Genomic DNA, 17,246 nt, shown 5'->3' on the forward strand with positions numbered 1-17,246 from the left:
TCAAAACTTGTTTGTATAGTTGTTTGTGCTTAATATAATCTCGGTTTTTACCAAAAAAAAAAAGTGAAATCAATAAATAATTTACCTTACTAGAAACAAATAATCAATACAAACCAAAAATTTGTTGATAGGTTTTAATGTAGCAAATACTTAATGTTTCTAACCTTAAAACATTACAAATGAATATGGCATAGTAGACGGAAAAATTACCGAATTTTATTTTTTTCAATAGCACCCCGACCTTGTAAGACGGTCGATTTTACTCTATTTTGTATTTTTGATTTTCAATAGCACTCCGATCTTATAAAACAATCAATTTTATCCTATTTCGTATTTTTGACTTTCAATAGCACCCTAAATCATCAAATTGAACTCTTTTCTTTAGGACTTATTTGAAGTTTTGTTTTTAAGTTAAATGACTTGTTGAATTTGTCCAAATAAAAAAAGTATAATTGACCCTTACATTTAGTTGTTTTTAATATTTTTATTCTTATAGTATTAAAATCATCTAATTTTTCAATTTAGGGTGATATTAAAAGTCAAAAATATAAAATAGCGTATAATTGACCGTTCTATAAGGTCAGGGTGCTATTGAAAAACAAAAGTAAATTTCGGTAGTTTTTCAGCCTATTAGCAAATGAATATGTATTTATACTTAACTAAAATCCCTCCACTTTGCACTTTTTGGTGAAAGTTTTTATGTGCTGAGAAGGCCTAATTTGCGACCGCTAACTATCTCTATGTCTAAAATTTATAATGGCTAGTGAAAACGTGTCTAGTCACACCCCAAGGTCGGGGTGCTGTTGAAAGTCAAAAATATAAAATAGGGAATAATTAACCGTTTTATAAGGTCGTGGTGGTGCTATTGAAAATAAAAAGTAAATGTCGGTAGTTTTTCATACTATTATCAAATAAATATATATTTATACTTAACTAAAATCCCTCAACTTTGTATTTTTTTTGGTGAAAGGTTTTATGTGCCGAGAAGGCCTAATTTGCGACAGCTAATTATCTCTATGTCTAAAATTTACAGTGTCCTTCTAATGCTTTAAGTGTCGGTAGTTTTTCACATCCCTAAGACTCTTCTTAGCAATTTTTTGATTTGATCGAGACAAAGTTTGTATCGTGAAGGTTGCGGTTCGCCCCAACGAACCCTTGTTCATGCCGCAAATCATAAGATTCGTCCTCGCGAGAATTCTTATCTAATTTTTAATTTTGGAAATTTGAATTTCTATTAGAAGGGTCCTTCGGATGCTTTAACTGTTCTACAATGTTCTTATATATTTATAAAATGGAATTATAATATTTTTTATTGATTGTCATAGTTAAAAGATGGAGGAGCGACAGAAGCAACCTAACCCTAATGGCTCTTCTAGCCATGAAGAAGCATGGAAAGGGAACGGTACAACCTTGTTAATCTCATCTAAGACACCGACGGACATCAACTACTAGGAATCTAATTTATTTTGAGAACTCTCCTCGTACTTGGAGATATCATGATCTCGAGAAGGTTTTTGCACGTTATGGAGTTATTGGTCGTGTTTCACTCCACTAAACTCTCAAGGAGGAATTGCACCTTTGGATTCTTTAGGACAGATGGGGTCAAGGATTTGCAATGGATTCTTAGCTAATTGAATATGATTGCTATTGGGAAATTCAAATTAAGGGCTTTTCGTTCTAGGTTTCAGAGAAGAAGACTGTTAACCCTAAACAAAACCCTAATCCATCTCCTTTGGCTAAACAGACTCCTACACGTACTGTTTTATTGTCGGCGTTAAGGGATAAACGGTCATACAAGGATGCTATATCCAGAATGGTTTCAACTGCAGAACAAGGACCATTAAAGGCAGCAGACATGAAACTTGTAATTCCTAACGAGAATATTATCCTTGAAACTAATGATTGGATGGCAAAATCAATCGTTGCCAGGGTTGTTGATATTAGCTTTTTTTTGAAAGCAAAAGAATTCTTGTGCAATCAAAGCTTAGCTTTTCAGAATGTGAGTTTGATGGGTGCCAACCAAATTTTGATAACCTTCGATTCGGTCTTTGGAGCGGTTAAGCTTATGGAGATTATAGGACCCTCGTTCTCGGATTACTTTCAATCATATTGTTGGACAAAAGATTTTAAACAATCTTTTTCGAGGCTCGTTTGGGTCTCGGTCTTGGGTGAACCGCTATACCTTTGGTCTACTGAGGTTTTTATGAGTATTGGAAATTGCTGTAGGGAGGCTATTACAGTCGATCTTGGTGATCGTCATGATGTTGGTTATGTTTTGGTTTCGAGCAATTGTCGCTATATTAATCATTCGATGGAGGTGTGTATTGGCGATATTTCACGAATGGTTTATGTGGTCGATAGTGAGAGAGCTGTGAAGTTTGATAGCCCGGCTATGATTTTGTATAGGAGGAACATCAGAAGATACATCAGAAGAGAGTTTTGTACCAAACTCGATACAGGAGGTTGAGAATGGCGATCTAAGCAATGATGTACAGGTAAAATTTGATGCTACTATGCAGGTAAAATCTAATGTTGTTGCTGTGTCATCTTCTAAGGTTGCAGCCAGAGGTATTTCTGTTACCTTATCACATGAGATTCCAGCAGCTCATAGGAATAGTGATGGGATTAGTGGCCTTGAGTTTATGCTTTTAAAATCAAGAAACATGGATTATAAGAAGAGGGCAAATTCAGGAGGTTATGATTTTAACAAACATTTACGCAAAGAGCAGACTTATGAGTTGAAAAATAAACTTTTCTTGCATGACCATGCAAGAAATCACGTTTCAAGTATTGTGAAGGATATGAAAACTGGGAGAACACTTCAAACTAATGTTAACAATGCATTAACAGATTCTGATCTTCCAATCAGAAATTTGTTACATGACTTACAGAAGGTGGCAGCAGTTACGGAAGAGGATCTTGATCAGAGTTTAGCAGCAGGCGATTCCAGTACTGTCAGAGGAGAAGATGATGGTCTGGAAAAGCTCGTTGTGGGAGCTGAAAGAGAGGTTTCAGATCAGGTGGATAAGGGTGATTCGGAGATGGTTACTGATCAGAGTTCAGCAACGATTGTCTTCAGCACGATCAGAGGCGAAGTTGAGAGTCAGAATACAATTATTGTAGGATCTGGAAACCAAGTTTCAGACCAGTTAGCCAAGCTGGTAGAAATTACAAATAATGATGACCAGATTATAGAGAAACCAGCCACAAGGAAAACGAAATTGCTGACTACTCAGGGAGATATTGTTTCATTCACGACGTCTACAGATCATTTGCAGGAGGATATCTCAGACTCCAACGTAGAAAATGTGAACTGGGAAAATGTCATAGTAAGAATGGATACTGGGTTCTCTACTCCGGAAGAGGAAGTGGACAAAACTTGGAAAATTTGACATGACCTCGGTATATTCAAGAGAGAAACAAGATCAGCGACTCTGAAAAAGCTAGCTAACAACCTGGTCGTGAGCAGGAAGCGTCGTCATGTTTGAGATTTTTCATTATCAAGGTTTCTTACATTTCTATGTCAAGTCCGCTTTTCATTTGTTTCATGGAACTGTAGGGGTGGTATTTCTTTCCCGAGTAAACAGAATTACATCTGGAATATAGTTTCTAAGCATAACTTGACTTCTTGGGTTTATTAGAGTCAAAAAGAGAAGTTCTTGACGATTTTCTAGTTAGAAAGCTGTGGCCTAATCTGGATTTTAAATTCGATTGGGTTGCGTCTATGGGTTCCTCGGGTGTTCTTCTTTTAATTTGGAACTCTGCTGTGTTGTGTAACGTTAGTACTACAGAGGGTTATAGATGTATTGCCATGGATTTTGTGTTTCAGAATATATCATGTCGTCATATTCTTATTTATGCTAGCAATAATGCTACGAATAGATTATTGTTTTGGCAGGAACTTGGCCCTTTATTGCATTGTGCAGGTACGGTTACCATTAGTGGTGATTTTAATGAGACTATCCATCCAGAGGAGAGGTTGAACAGTGTGGGGTACTCTCCTTCTATATTGGCGTTTGGTGAGTTTGTGAATAATTCAGAGATGCTTTATTTACCTCTCCAGGGAAGATCATACACTTGGCAGAATTCGTATTCTAGATCACGCATAGATAGGTGTCTGATTTCAGCCGATGCCGGTGTTCAATGGCCTTTTATGTCACCCACAGCTCTGCTGGGTAATCATTCCGATCATGTTCCTTTACTTTTTTGATCTGCTAATGCCTTTGACTGGGATCCAAAGCCTTTTAGATCTGTTGATGCGTGGTGGGAATATGAGGATTTTAAAAAATTTGTTTCAGACAACTGGGTTTCAGCCTGTGAGAAATCATCAGATCTCACGTCTAGGCTTCGGGAACTTCGGGCCTCCATTAAAGGTTGGAATCAGAATGTGTTTAGAGACCAAAACAAGAGGATTAAAGATCTGTCTGAGGAGATTTTTCAGAAAGAAGCACAGGTGGATGTCAATTTATGTTCGGAGGAGAAAAGAATTGTTATTGGTAAACTTAAAGCTGAGCTATGGGAGGTGGAAAAAAGAGTTCAATCAATTTGGGTGCAAAACTCTAGACTAAACTGCAGTACAGCTGGCGACCGAAATACAAAGTTCTTTCATAGTGTTTCTTATAAACACTACAAGAATAACCATATCTCTTCAATCCGAGTAGAGGATGCTACCTACACTGAACTGAGTGATATTCAGGGTTATATAAGAGTTTTTATTAAATCCTTATACGGTCTGCAGACTGTGGTGAACTTTGATCTCTCTGGGTTTTCTTTTGAGAAGATTACTGAGGAACAAGCAAATGGGTTGATGAGTCCTTTTAATGAGGAGGAAATTTTCAAGGCTCTTTCCTCCTGTGGTGAGCGAAAGGCTCCTGGGCCAGATGGGTTCAATTTTTACTTTTACAGACGAGCATGGCGTTTCATGAAAGATGTTATCCGAGGTTTTTTTGAGGACTTCCGTAGTTCTAGTTTTTTTACCTAAAGTAATAAACGCTTCATTCATGGTCTTGGTTCTGAAAGTTGTGGGCTCAGCGGACGTCAAAAACTATAGACCAATTAGTTTAGTAAATGGCCTTTTTAAGCTACTCTTTAAGACTTTGTCCCTGAGATTAGCGCCTTTACTAACTAAAGTTGTTTCGGAAAGCCAACATGCCTTTCTTAAAGGTAGGAGTATTTTGGAGTATTCCATGATTGCCAATGAACTTGTTCATCTGGCAACAAGAAGAAAGGATAGACTACTTGTTTTAAAGCTTGATTTCCATAAATCTTGTGACAGTATTGACTGGACTTATTTGTTATCGGTTTTGAGGTGTATTAATTTCCCAGATAAATGGCAAGAATGGATGTTGGCTTGCCTGTCTACGGCGACTACTGCGGTCTTAGTTAATGGAAGCCCTGTAAACCCTATCTCTCTGAGAAGAGGTGTTAGGCAAGGAGACCCAATTTTGCCTTATTTGTTTGTTGTTGCAGTAGAAGGTTTGAAGCGCATTCTTGATAAATCACTTCTTTGGGTTTTACACAAGGATACCGTTTTTCTGATGATCATGCACCTATATTGTTGCTCCAGTTTGCGGATGATACTTTGATTTATATTCCCTATGATACTGTTCAACTTCAGAATCTTACTAGGATTCTTCGCTGTTATGAGTTGATTTCTGGGTTGACTATTAATTTCCATAAGAGCTCCATTATGGGAATTAATACTTCAGAAGCTGATCTCTTGTTGGCTGGAAATTCAGTTGGTTGTAAAGTTGATTCTTTTCCAATTAAATATTTGGGGCTTCCTTTAGCTGATAAAAAGCTACCTCTAAGTACTTGGGACCATGTAGTGGAGCGTTTCAAGTCTCGTTTAGCTTTGTGGAAAGGAAATTTATTTTCTCCAACGGGCAGATTAATTCCTATTAAATCTGTCCTCTTTAGTGTTCCGGTGTACTATATGTCTGTTCATAGTATGCCAGTCACGGTGTCGAAGAGATTGGAATCCTATATGATTCGCTTTTTGTGGAAAGGAGATATCTCAAACCGGGTACTTAGCAAAGTATCATGGGAGAAAGTTTGCCAAGATTATGATAACGGAGGATTGGGCATCATTAATCTTCAAACGAGAAACAAAAGCCTTCTATTCAAATGGGTGTGGAAGCTAAGGCTTAACACAGATTGTTCGTCTTGGTCTAATGTTATTTCTGCTTCATCATCTATTAACGATTGGGATTGTTTGCATTATGGGAATTTGACAAAATTCTCATTCATTTGGAAGGGGATCCGAAAGTCTTGTTGCTTGGATGAAAATGCGTGGAAAATTTTCATTGAAAATATTAATTATGATGTGGGTGTGGGTAATTCTATCTCGATTTGGAATGATAAATGGATGGCGAATGACCCGGCAAAGCTTTTATTCCATCATCTCTACGTTCTTTCGAATCAGAAACAGGCTTCTATCAATGATATATGGGTTTACAGCTGGAGATGGAAGCGTCGTGTAAGGGGTTCAGAGTCTTTGCTGCTTCAGTCATTCCAAGCTTTACTCAGTAGACTTGATAGCACGGCTGTTCGGAAGGACGAGGTTTAATGGAACTCATCATCTGGTCTTTTTTCCTCAGGCTCTTTTTGTAAGGCTATTACATGTAAAGTTAGGTTTAGACATATAGTGAATCAGACTCAGCATGGCTGGGCTCCTCGACGTGATGAACATTCTACTGCTGATGATCGTCCTGCCCATGGGTTTTTTTGCACACAATCAGGCCATTGTTGCTGCTTATATTCAGGTCGATATTGTTGTTGTTAATCAAGCCGGTATAGGTTCTGCTAATCAGCTGGGAGTTGCTGGTTCGTCATCAGTTATGGGAGATATTGCTGATGTGTTGTTACCTATCACATCTGGTGCACTGTTGACGGGTACAACTGGAAATGGGGGACGCACATCTACAAATATGCGGGAGCTGCTGCAGAAGTTGAAGATGATGGAAATGATTTTCCTGATGTAAATCGGACCGGATCTTATGTTTATACTACCGCAAGAGGTGTTGCGGCAAGGGAAGCAGTGGGCAGCTTGAATCACTTATCTACATGCAGAAATTTGGAGGTAAGGGTAATACACCAAGAGGAGACAATTTCAGGTACGCCGTTTAAGCTCGTTTGGAAATCATTAGTTGCTCCACATATTAAATTCTTTGTTTGGTTAGCTCTTCACAAGGGAGTCCCATCGCTTGAGTTTTTAGCACGTCGGTCTATTGTTCGAGTAGAAAATTCTCTTTGTTCTATTTGTGGTGTAGTAGAAACACAAGACCATATTATTATTCACTGTGAATTTTGCTAGAAGTGTGTGGTGTGGTATTCTTCAAAAACTTAATTTGGTCTGGATTTTCCCGGAAATTTTGAGGATTTTATGGTACAATGGCATAGCATTATTCATAGAGGACAATACTCGCAGCTATGTGAGATCCTATGATTTCTGACAGTTTGGGCAATATGGAAGTGCAGGAATGGGAGGATTTTTTTGCAGTCTACAATTTCCAAGGAGGCAATTATTTTTAATTGCTTTACAGGGGCGGTTTTTCAATATAAAATTTGTAATAGGAATTTTAACTACTCTAGTTTGGATGTTTTAGAAATCCAACATATATTCTGTATTCGGAGTTTTGACTGTTTTTAACCATTGCTCCATTCCGTAGCCTCTAGTGTGCCCCTTGAGTGTGCCACTTCTTGTGCGAAAGTTTAGAGACTTTGGTTCCGCCATTTTTTGGCTTTTAATACATATTATATTCATAAAAAAATTTAATAAAATAAAATGTCAAAGTCCAATAATGTTCAGATTCAATAGATATTCACGTATAAGAATGTGCTAAAATTTAATAAAATTAGTGTGTGGCTTCTTCTAATAAATTGTACTTTTGGATGGATTCTGGTTTTTACCCTTTTTCTTAAATATGCACAACTATAGCATTTGTTTATTTTCCATTGTCAACTTGTCACTAATGCATAATTCAGCAAATTACAGTGCAGGATTGGTCATCTCCACTAGAAAAAAAAAACCGGAGGCAATGAAATATAATTGAATGAAAGTCTGAGTGTTTATCGCACACAACATATATGCTATGTTATTTTTATAACAAATCAATAAATATTTGCGGTGGAGACTTTTTATTTATTTTTTATTTATTTATCATTAAACATTTACATATAACTAACATCTTATTTGTTTGTTACACAAATAACGTGTCGCAGCGACGGATTTACATATGGGCCAAGGGGGTCACTGGACCCCCCTGGATTTTGTTTTCTTCTGTTTTTAGTTACTAATAGAGAGTGTCCTATTAATTAGTACTACTAATTAACTACTATAAAGAAAGGAACCAACAATAAAAAAGGATTGCCATATTATAGACCATAAAACTACAGCATAACTTTTTTATTGTATTTAAAATCAACAAATACAAAAAGTTCATTTCATTGCAAATAAATATTCCATAATTTTACCATATATGATAGGTTTACATAATAAAAGATCATAATTTAATTAAAAATACTAATTAAATATACAAATAAATATAAATTTTATTATTTACAATTTTTTATTCTAAAAAAGTATAAACTCAAAATAAAAAGTAAAAATATTGCTTTTTATTTTTAAATGTTATATGCAAAAAAATCAAATTACGTTCATATATCAAAATGATAAAAATAACTAAATAACGTAATTGTAATTATATTTATTTAATAGTTAGTAAATCTTCGAATTGGTTTTTTAGTATGTAGAGTTTTTTTTGAAAAAAATATATTAAACTCATCATGTTGTTCAAATATCATCTTTAAAAGTCAATTTGAGGTCGATTTAGAAAATATATACTCTGATCTATGATTATAACCTAATATAATGATTCTTATATGATATGAGAAAAAGTTCGTAGAGCTTATTTATAAAAAAAATTGTCAACCATGTCGAAAGATTAATACGGCATAAATTAAGAGCATCTTTGATGAAATATCAACTTTAATTAGAATACACAATTATAAAATTAATACAAGATTAGAATATATTTCTATTAATTTATTGATTTTTAATCATAAAAGTTTATAAATTTTAATTTAGAAATATATGTTTAATTTTTTATTTTTATTTTTATTTTTATTTTTAATTTGGACCCCCCTGACAGAAAAGTCTGTATCCGTCACTGACGTGGCGCAACCGTTGTGTTGTATAATTATTCTGAAAGTTTGAGCATAAATTATGCAAAAGGATTATCATTAATACGCATACCAAATAAACCTAACAAAAATAGTACTCCCTCCGTTCTTTTTTAGTTGTCCATTTAGCCAATTTTATTTGTTTACAAATAGTTGTCCATTTAGTAATTTCATGTGATATTAGCTACTTATCTTCTAAGTTTACCCATCCCTAATAAATGACCCTATGTTTTAATTTAAAAGGCATTTATTAACTAATAGGGCTATATTAGTATTTTTCTTTATAAATTAAGACAAAAGAAGCACTATCTTGGTATGTGCAATATTGGCTAAATGGACAACTAAAAAAGAACGGAGGTAGTATGTGCTATCAGTAATCTAGCTAAAATATTCAATTTGATTGCATAAAAACATTTATCGGAAACCGCTATCCAAAGACTAACAAATTATTGACCAAGGTTAGACGTGTGTAGGATCGGGTATATTTTAGAGTAAATTATTTGAACCCTTCATATATATCATAAATTACACTTTGATCTCTACTGTTTGAAAACTAAATGATATAACTCTTCATATTATTTTCGTCGAGAATTTTGTCTTTCCAGTTATTTTTAATGTTAGTCAACTTAGTTAAAGGATAAAATAAAAAAAAATTGCATTTCAACCCTTTAACCTACAATTTTGATATATGTAAATAAAAATAATATTATTATGAAATTTAGTTAGTTAACGGTTTTAATTTAATTTTAAAATTTTAATTGTTAGTTTTTTAGTTTTAAAAACTAAATAAAATAAAGCTATTGAAAAAATTAAATTTTAAAAATATAAAAATAAAAGAAATAAATAAATTAAATTTATTAAACCATTAAATTTTATAAATTTATAATTTTAATTTATATTTGTAACATTGATAAGTGTAGGGTTTTTGACGGATCTGTGCCTACAAGGCTTTAAAAATTCCGAATTTGTGCCTGTTTGAAAAATAATTCCATTTTAATGTCTGCCCCACACAATCCGCAATCTAAAATCGCGAATTGCGTGGTGATCTGCGATCCAACACGTTAATTACTCCAGAGGAGTAATTAACAAGCAGTAAATATAATCCACAATTTAAAATCGCGAATTGCATTTAATAGATTCCCAGCCAATGGCAGGGAATCTGGTGACCGTTTGAAGTACATGCTTCCAACGGTCGAATTAATTGCAATCCGCAATCTTAGATTGCGGTTTGCAATCTATAAATAGGGGCACCCAGCCCCCATTTTCTTCACACTCATTATTTTTCAAATCGATTTCTCAAATAGATGTAATTTTTCTCTAAAATGGATGTAGTATTTTGGAGCGGTTTTGAAATATTTTATTTTCATAGCGGTATTATTGAAAACTTATTTCGGAGTGGATTATTTTTCTTTAGCACTATTCAAGGATTACAAGAGGTGAGTTTACTTTTCATTTTAATTGTTATATTAAATTAGAAATATAATAGGTTAATATACTTGTATATGTTAGAATTTTAATTATCTATTAAATATTTGTATTTTTTAAAAACTACTAGGTGTTGGTATAATTTATTATTATGTCATATTTTTCAATTATTTTAATATTAATAAAAATAATAGGTGTTATTATAGTTTATTCAAATTATAATTTGGAGAAATATCAAATATGTTGATTTTTATCAAAAAAAAAATAGCAAAAAGTATGGAAAATTAGGTTTAGGAAAATTGCTAAAATGATTTTATTTAATGAATTTGAAAATTTTATAAATTAAAATAAGTGTGATGTATATTTATTTTGACGAAATTTGTAGCAATGGCGACTATAAACCTATCGTTTATGATATGGTGGATGACCGCAAGGTAAGCTCTCCGGCTGGAGTATAATAACAGAGCGGCCGTCGGGTGGATATGCCAATTATCGATAGAATGAATTTTGAAGATTGAAGAATATGTGTATAAGGGCAGTCGCTACAGACTCGGAAGTAGAGATTACGAAAATCTACTTTCAACTTCCAAAAGTTGAAAGTGGTCGTATAATCTCCTACTCGTTGTACTTAGTGGAAAACAACGAGAATTCTAAGAGAGACGATGCGGTACCGAGGCCTTGATACTTTAGAATTTTACATGGAGTACCGTACTGTCGTTTGTAACGATGTTTCTGTGGACCAGTTAGTTCTAAGTGAATCAAGTGGGTCGGATAAAGGCAGTGATGAAGATGAAGATGAAGATGAAGAGGATTTTTTTGGCTGCGAGGAAGAGGTAGAAGAGCAAGAGGATTGCAATGACCATGTTTCACATTCGGATTCTAGAGAAAACACAGTGTATCAATCACAACTCCCAGAATGTTTTAACCGTGTGAATTTGGATGATTTTGATGTTGCACCAGATTCTATTGAGAACCTTATGTGGAATCTTGGGATGGAGTTCGAAATTGGGATGATCTTCCCATATCGTGATTCTGTTCAGGCATGTGCTACTGCTTATTCTAATCAAAATGGAAAGGAGCACAAGAGTCACCGGACAACCAACTTTACTATTGTGTTGGTATGTAGTCATTATCCTAGTTGCAAATAGTGGTTGCGTGCAGCTCTGCTTCAAGAAAATCATGCGTGGACATGCACAAAATATAACGGGCCACACACGTGCAATCAGCTGGTGCCAAATGCTAACCATAGAAATTTTGGGACACGAGAAATTGTCAAATACGTGTGGAGGCAAGTGGTGGAGCAGCGTGACATACGCGTTAATACCCTTATTGTCGACATTTGGTATGAACATAGAGTGAGGCCTCCATATAAAAGGACATGGTATGCAAAAGAGAAGGAAATCGCTTCCGTTTAGGGGGACTGGTATGAATCGTTCGGAGAATATGATTCACGTAAATCCTGGTTCATTATGGTATGCCAAAGGTGTGTATTCATGTTTAACGGTGAGTTTTACCATTTATATTATAACTCTAATAATTTCCACATAGGCGATGATGTTTACATTAACGGGATGCTTCAGCCGAATATTAGAACGTTCGTCAGAATATTTTGGACTTTCTTCCCAATGGTTGCTGGATTTTAGTTTTGCAAACCTGTTTTATTCGTCGATGGGACCCATTTGCATGGGAGATATAAAATGACGATGTTGATAGCGTCAGCGGTTGATGGAAACAGCCATATAATTCCACTAGCGTTCGCAATTGTGGAATCCAAAAATACTTGGTAGATAAAAATCAAGCTGAAGCCTACTAGCATAGGACAAGCACTTAGTAGACAAAAATTTAATTATTTTTGTGATCCTATTCATAATCCCAAAAAACTGCTCCATAGACAGCTTAGAAAAAATTAAAGATAACCCAAGATACGTAAATGGGAGCTTCCCTTCCTGAAAACCCAAAATGTTGAGAATTTTCCTCTTACTATCTCCATTTACTCCATTAAAATACACAAAACTTTTAAGAAGGTTAGGGATTAGACCAGAAGACTTAGAGAAATTAACCAGGGACTCTTTTAGAATTCTGATAGACTTCAGATCACCATTGCAGAACATAAAGAGGTTATCAGCAAAGGCCAAGTGACACAGCTCCATATTTTTACAGTTTTTATGGAAATTGAAACCAGAATCCTGATAGGAGTAGAAATACTCCTATTTTCTATGTCGGTTTTGGGTCTTCTAATATGCTTTTATTGTTATAATTGAGCTATTTTGGGTCTTATTATGTGTTTTAGTATTTCAGGTTAAATACATGGAGATTAATGAGTTTTGGGTGTAATTTGAGCATTCCGAAAGTTTCCGAAGCAAAGAGACGCCGAAAGCACATTCGCAAACCTAAAAATCTGACCCCGCTGCACTAATTGATAAATTTGGACCAGTTTGATACTTACAATGAATTTGTGTTCTTCATAAGAAATACAGTAGACATCTTAAGCTTTCCAGGGGTTCAAGAACCAACTCATTTGGAGATTTTTACATTGACTTATGAAGTTTTCAAGTCAGTGTTTGTGCAGCAGAAATAGTGTTTCTTTCAAGACAAACTTTTGTGCATGTCTCGATCGAGAACCTCACCTTCTCGATCGAGAAGCAAGGAAAAAAATGGCAGAGAATTGGGAAATCTTGCTTCTCGATCGAGAAGCTGACTTTAATGAAGCTTCTCGATCGAGAAGTGAAGAAAACTCAGAAAAAGTCCAAATTTCGAGTTTAGAGCTTTGCTTGGAACATTTCCTTATTAAGCCCAACAAAGTTTGTACTAGAATGTTATATATTTCCTCTTTTGCTTTTTCTTATATAAGGCACCTTATCCCTCAACTTTAGGGTATCACTTATTATGTAACAACACTCTTAGTCATTTTTTAGGAGTAGAATAGCTTAGGGTTTTGTGCCTCCATAGTTTCCACCATTGTTGGTGCTTGGAAGCTTTTATTGCTTTGTAAGAACAAGATTTACCTATTGAATACAAGCTTTTATCTTTGATTCTTCAATGTCTTCTTTATGATTTATTGTTCTTCATTTCTATTTAAGGTAATCATTCTCACTTTTGTTATGTTAATTAATTTTTGCTTAGTTGTTGCTTTAACTTTAATCATGAGTAGCTAAACTCCTAGTCTAGGGGTTGTTATGATTGCCATGTTTAATTGCTAGATGATTGGTTAGGATTGTATGGGTTAGGGTTTTGTTGTGTTTATTAGTCTTAATGCCTAGATTAAGTTAGCCTCTTAATCTTTGATTAGTGAGGGCGAGAGTTAACTAATCAAATCGACCTAGTTAAGCATCAGTTTAAGACCTAGATGCACGAGAGTGATTTAGGGATTTAGCGGTTGTTTGAGTTTGCGGATTAATCGGATTGATTGATGTAGTCGACATTCAATTGCGCGAGAGTGAGTTGGATTTTGACTTATTAATCAATTGTCGGTTCTTCGACTTCCGGCTCGAGAGAGCGGATTCGGATACCTTAGAATGGCTTGACCCGAACCAATACCCCTATACTCGACCTATCTACCTAGGAATTGCTTTGGCATGATTACCAACCCTTAGGTGCTTTTAATTATAGTTTTTAATCCGTTAATCAATTAGTTGTTAAATTGTTGTTGCTTTTAGTTTATTTATTATTGCTTGAGTTAATTTCCGTAGTGTTAATCAAAACCAATCACTCATTTGCTATCCGAATAGAATTTCAAGATCGACTTCGCTCACTTTAAACCTCTCATCCTTGTGGGTTCGACAACCCGGACTTAAAGTCCAATTTATTACAAGTTGGCATTTTAGCCAACAAATCCCTTCTAGTGTTGATGACAGGAGACCTTAAGAGGTAGTCTATACACAAGACAAAAATCAGAGGGGATATGGGATCACCCTGCCTAAGCCCCCTTCCCCCATCAAATTGGCCAGACACTTCCCCATTTATCTGAATAGAATACTTCACAGTTCTAATACAAGACATAACAATCATAATAAAATCCCTAAGGAACCTAAGGCCAATTAAAATTTTCTCAATGAAGTCTCACTTAATGGTATCATAAGCTTTATGTAAATCAATATTCAGAGCACAAGAATTACCCTTATTCTTATGATAGTTTCTGACTAACTCATGAGTCAAGAGGATATTATCAAAAATATTTTTGCCTGTAACAAAACCAGACTGGCTAGCACTAATAATTTTGCCTAGAATCATAATAAGCCTTTTAAAAATGACTTTAGAGATTATTTTATACATGACATTGCAACATTAAATGGGTCTATAATCACTAATATTTATAGGAGGATCAGTTTTACGAATAAAGGAAATAATTGTGGAGTTGAGCTAACAAAGTATTTTACCTGAATTCTGAAAAAAAATTGGCCTGAATGATGTCTTTCCCTATTATACTCCAAGATTTCTTGAAAAAAGCACTCCCAAAACCATCAGGCCATGGAGCCTTGTCACCATTAATGCCAAACATAGCTGCTCTAATCTCCTTATCATCAAAAGGAGCATTTAAATTATCTCTATCATCATCATTAAGGACATACCCAACGTTAAAAACATTAGGATTAACATTACTTCTCTTCTGCAAAGGAGAGCTCAGGGTCATCAACAACATTTCCATATGCATTATTGATCTTCACAATCCTTTCCTTGCATGTCTTTGCTTGAATAATCTATGATAGAACTTAGTATTATAGTCTCCCAACTTAATCCACATCATTTTGGACTCTTGCCTTAGGATATTTTCTTCCCAGCTAAGCATTTTATTGAAATGCTTAGAAAGAGCTCTCTCTTCATCCTGGAGGTCAGAGTTAAAAGGGTCAGCCTGAATATCAGATTGCAGTTTGTTTAACATGTTCCTGATCTTGTCAACTCTCACAAAGATATCATTGATTTCATCTCTGTTAAGCATTTTTAACTCTTTACTAAGCATCTTTAACTTCTAATAAATTTGACACACAATTAACCCATTAAACTTGAGGTCCCAAACTTTCTTCACAATCTCAAGGAACCTGTGATTATCACACCATATATTGAAAAATTTAAATCCCCCTCTCCTTCTGTAGATCCTGTTATCAAAAAGAACCATTAAAGGACTATGGACTAAAATCCCAGTAGACATAGCTACATAAAAGGCTTCAGGCCAAGTATCATATAACTGGTTGTTGATGAAACACCAATTCAATTTTCTCCAAATTCTATCACCCCCCCTTCTGGTTATTAGTCCAGGCGAATTGATTACCAACTGTTTTAAGCTCAAAAAGATTAGAATCATTCACCCAAGTTTTGAAATCACCAGCTGCTTGATTTTCAATATCCACACCACCAATCCTATCATTATTAGACATGATAAATTTGAAGTCTCCAAGAACCATCCAACAATCATTGATGTTAATACTAATATTATGCAGTCTATTCCACAACTCAATCCTATCAGTAGAGACATAAAACCCATTTACCACAATACATTTAAAGGAGATTTTGTCATTCACAATGTTGTACTGAATGAATTGCTTATGAGTAACCAAAACCTCCACCTTAATGTCATTTTTATCAAAAATTATCCAAATCCTTCCTATTCTAGAACAACTATAATTATTAATAATCTCCTAATTAGATAACCTTCTACTTAAATTCTTCCAAATATTATCAAACTCAGAGGCATTAACTCTAGACTCAGTAATGCCTAAAATCTTCAAATTATTCTCTGCAATCAAAGACACAATCTGTGATTGCTTATTGGGATTATTTATCCCTCTAATATTTTAGGAACAAATCATCTAGCAATGTTTAACATCCTAGAGTTGAGTCTAGGATTGCTAACATTACTCCTTGGCAATTCTCCCCATTTTTTATTTGAGCCATTAGTTCTGTCCACAGGCATAATACCAAAATCCATGTTGTTACTAGAATTCAAAATGTTAAAAGAGTTAGAAACTCTAGTATTCACCTCATCTTATTGCATTCCATTTTCCCCTCCCTTGCTCTCATGAGCTGCAACAATCTCTGTTACAATAACATCCTCCTTTAAAGGTTCCTCTGTAACCTCATGATTGCTCTTCGTATCTTTCCCTTCCAAGGCATTTTTAATATCCTGCACAACTCTACAAGTACTCTTAGAGTGACCCATCTTGCAGCAGTTATCATAAATTAGGGGCCTCCATTCATAAACTATTCTCTATCTCAAACAATCACCATTTCATTAAGCATTTCCACAATTTAAAGGAATGGTCCAGTTGGATCCATTTCAATAAGAATTCTAGCATAACCTAGTTTAGATTTGCTAATGGTACACTAATGCATAACATGGGGGTTCCACATAAACTTCCTATCTTACTCAAAATATCCGCACTACAGAATTCCCATGGGAGGGTAGGGAGTTGAAGCCAGATCGGAATAGATCTAATCTCATTTGGGTCCATCTTCATCCTAGGTTGCCACTTCTTCAGTAATAATGGCTTCTGGTCAAACGAATAAGGCCCAGATCCTAAGACATTCGTGCATTCTTCTTCAGAACCAAATTTAAAAAGGAACATGGAAGCATTGATTGTAGACACATTACGCACCCCTAATTTATTCCATCTATTCCTCACAAAAGATTTAATCCTCGCAAA

At 34.9% G+C, this 17,246-nt stretch overlaps 2 protein-coding genes across 2 annotated transcripts; one reads left to right on the forward strand and one right to left on the reverse strand.

The window, feature by feature from the left end:
* Positions 1 to 3,480: 3,480 nt before the first annotated feature.
* LOC126672661 (uncharacterized) lies at positions 3,481 to 4,981 on the forward strand. Its single transcript, XM_050366615.1, has 4 exons — positions 3,481 to 3,505; positions 3,642 to 3,778; positions 3,899 to 4,192; positions 4,241 to 4,981. Exons 1-4 carry the CDS (start codon positions 3,481 to 3,483, stop codon positions 4,979 to 4,981), a joined length of 1,197 nt encoding a protein of 398 aa, XP_050222572.1.
* An 8,531-nt stretch (positions 4,982 to 13,512) lies between these two features.
* LOC126672662 (uncharacterized) lies at positions 13,513 to 15,259 on the reverse strand. The gene is made up of 4 exons (XM_050366616.1): positions 14,985 to 15,259; positions 14,672 to 14,845; positions 14,418 to 14,593; positions 13,513 to 13,613 (listed from the first exon to the last, which is right to left on the reverse strand). The coding sequence occupies exons 1-4, from the start codon at positions 15,257 to 15,259 to the stop codon at positions 13,513 to 13,515; spliced, it is 726 nt and encodes a 241-aa protein (XP_050222573.1).
* Between the last annotated feature and the right edge of the window lie 1,987 nt (positions 15,260 to 17,246).

This window comes from Mercurialis annua, linkage group LG3 (genome assembly GCF_937616625.2).
Source record: "Mercurialis annua linkage group LG3, ddMerAnnu1.2, whole genome shotgun sequence".
Taxonomy (NCBI): Eukaryota; Viridiplantae; Streptophyta; class Magnoliopsida; order Malpighiales; family Euphorbiaceae; genus Mercurialis; species Mercurialis annua.

Excerpts from the sequence above, each read along its gene's own strand:
- LOC126672661 (XM_050366615.1), top strand. The coding sequence starts at position 3,481 with ATGTTTGAGATTTTTCATTATCAAG. Across the intron at positions 3,506-3,641 it reads TGAGATTTTTCATTATCAAG|AGTCAAAAAGAGAAGTTCTT; the intron begins GTTTCTTACATT and ends TGGGTTTATTAG. Across the intron at positions 3,779-3,898 it reads ACTCTGCTGTGTTGTGTAAC|GAACTTGGCCCTTTATTGCA; the intron begins GTTAGTACTACA and ends TTGTTTTGGCAG.
- LOC126672662 (XM_050366616.1), bottom strand. The coding sequence starts at position 15,259 with ATGCATATGGAAATGTTGTTGATGACCCTGAGCTCTCCTTTGCAGAAG. Across the intron at positions 14,846-14,984 it reads AATTTTTTTTCAGAATTCAG|GCTTATTATGATTCTAGGCA; the intron begins GTAAAATACTTT and ends CATTTTTAAAAG. Across the intron at positions 13,614-14,417 it reads GTTGGCTAAAATGCCAACTT|GTAAATCTTGTTCTTACAAA; the intron begins GTAATAAATTGG and ends TGTATTCAATAG.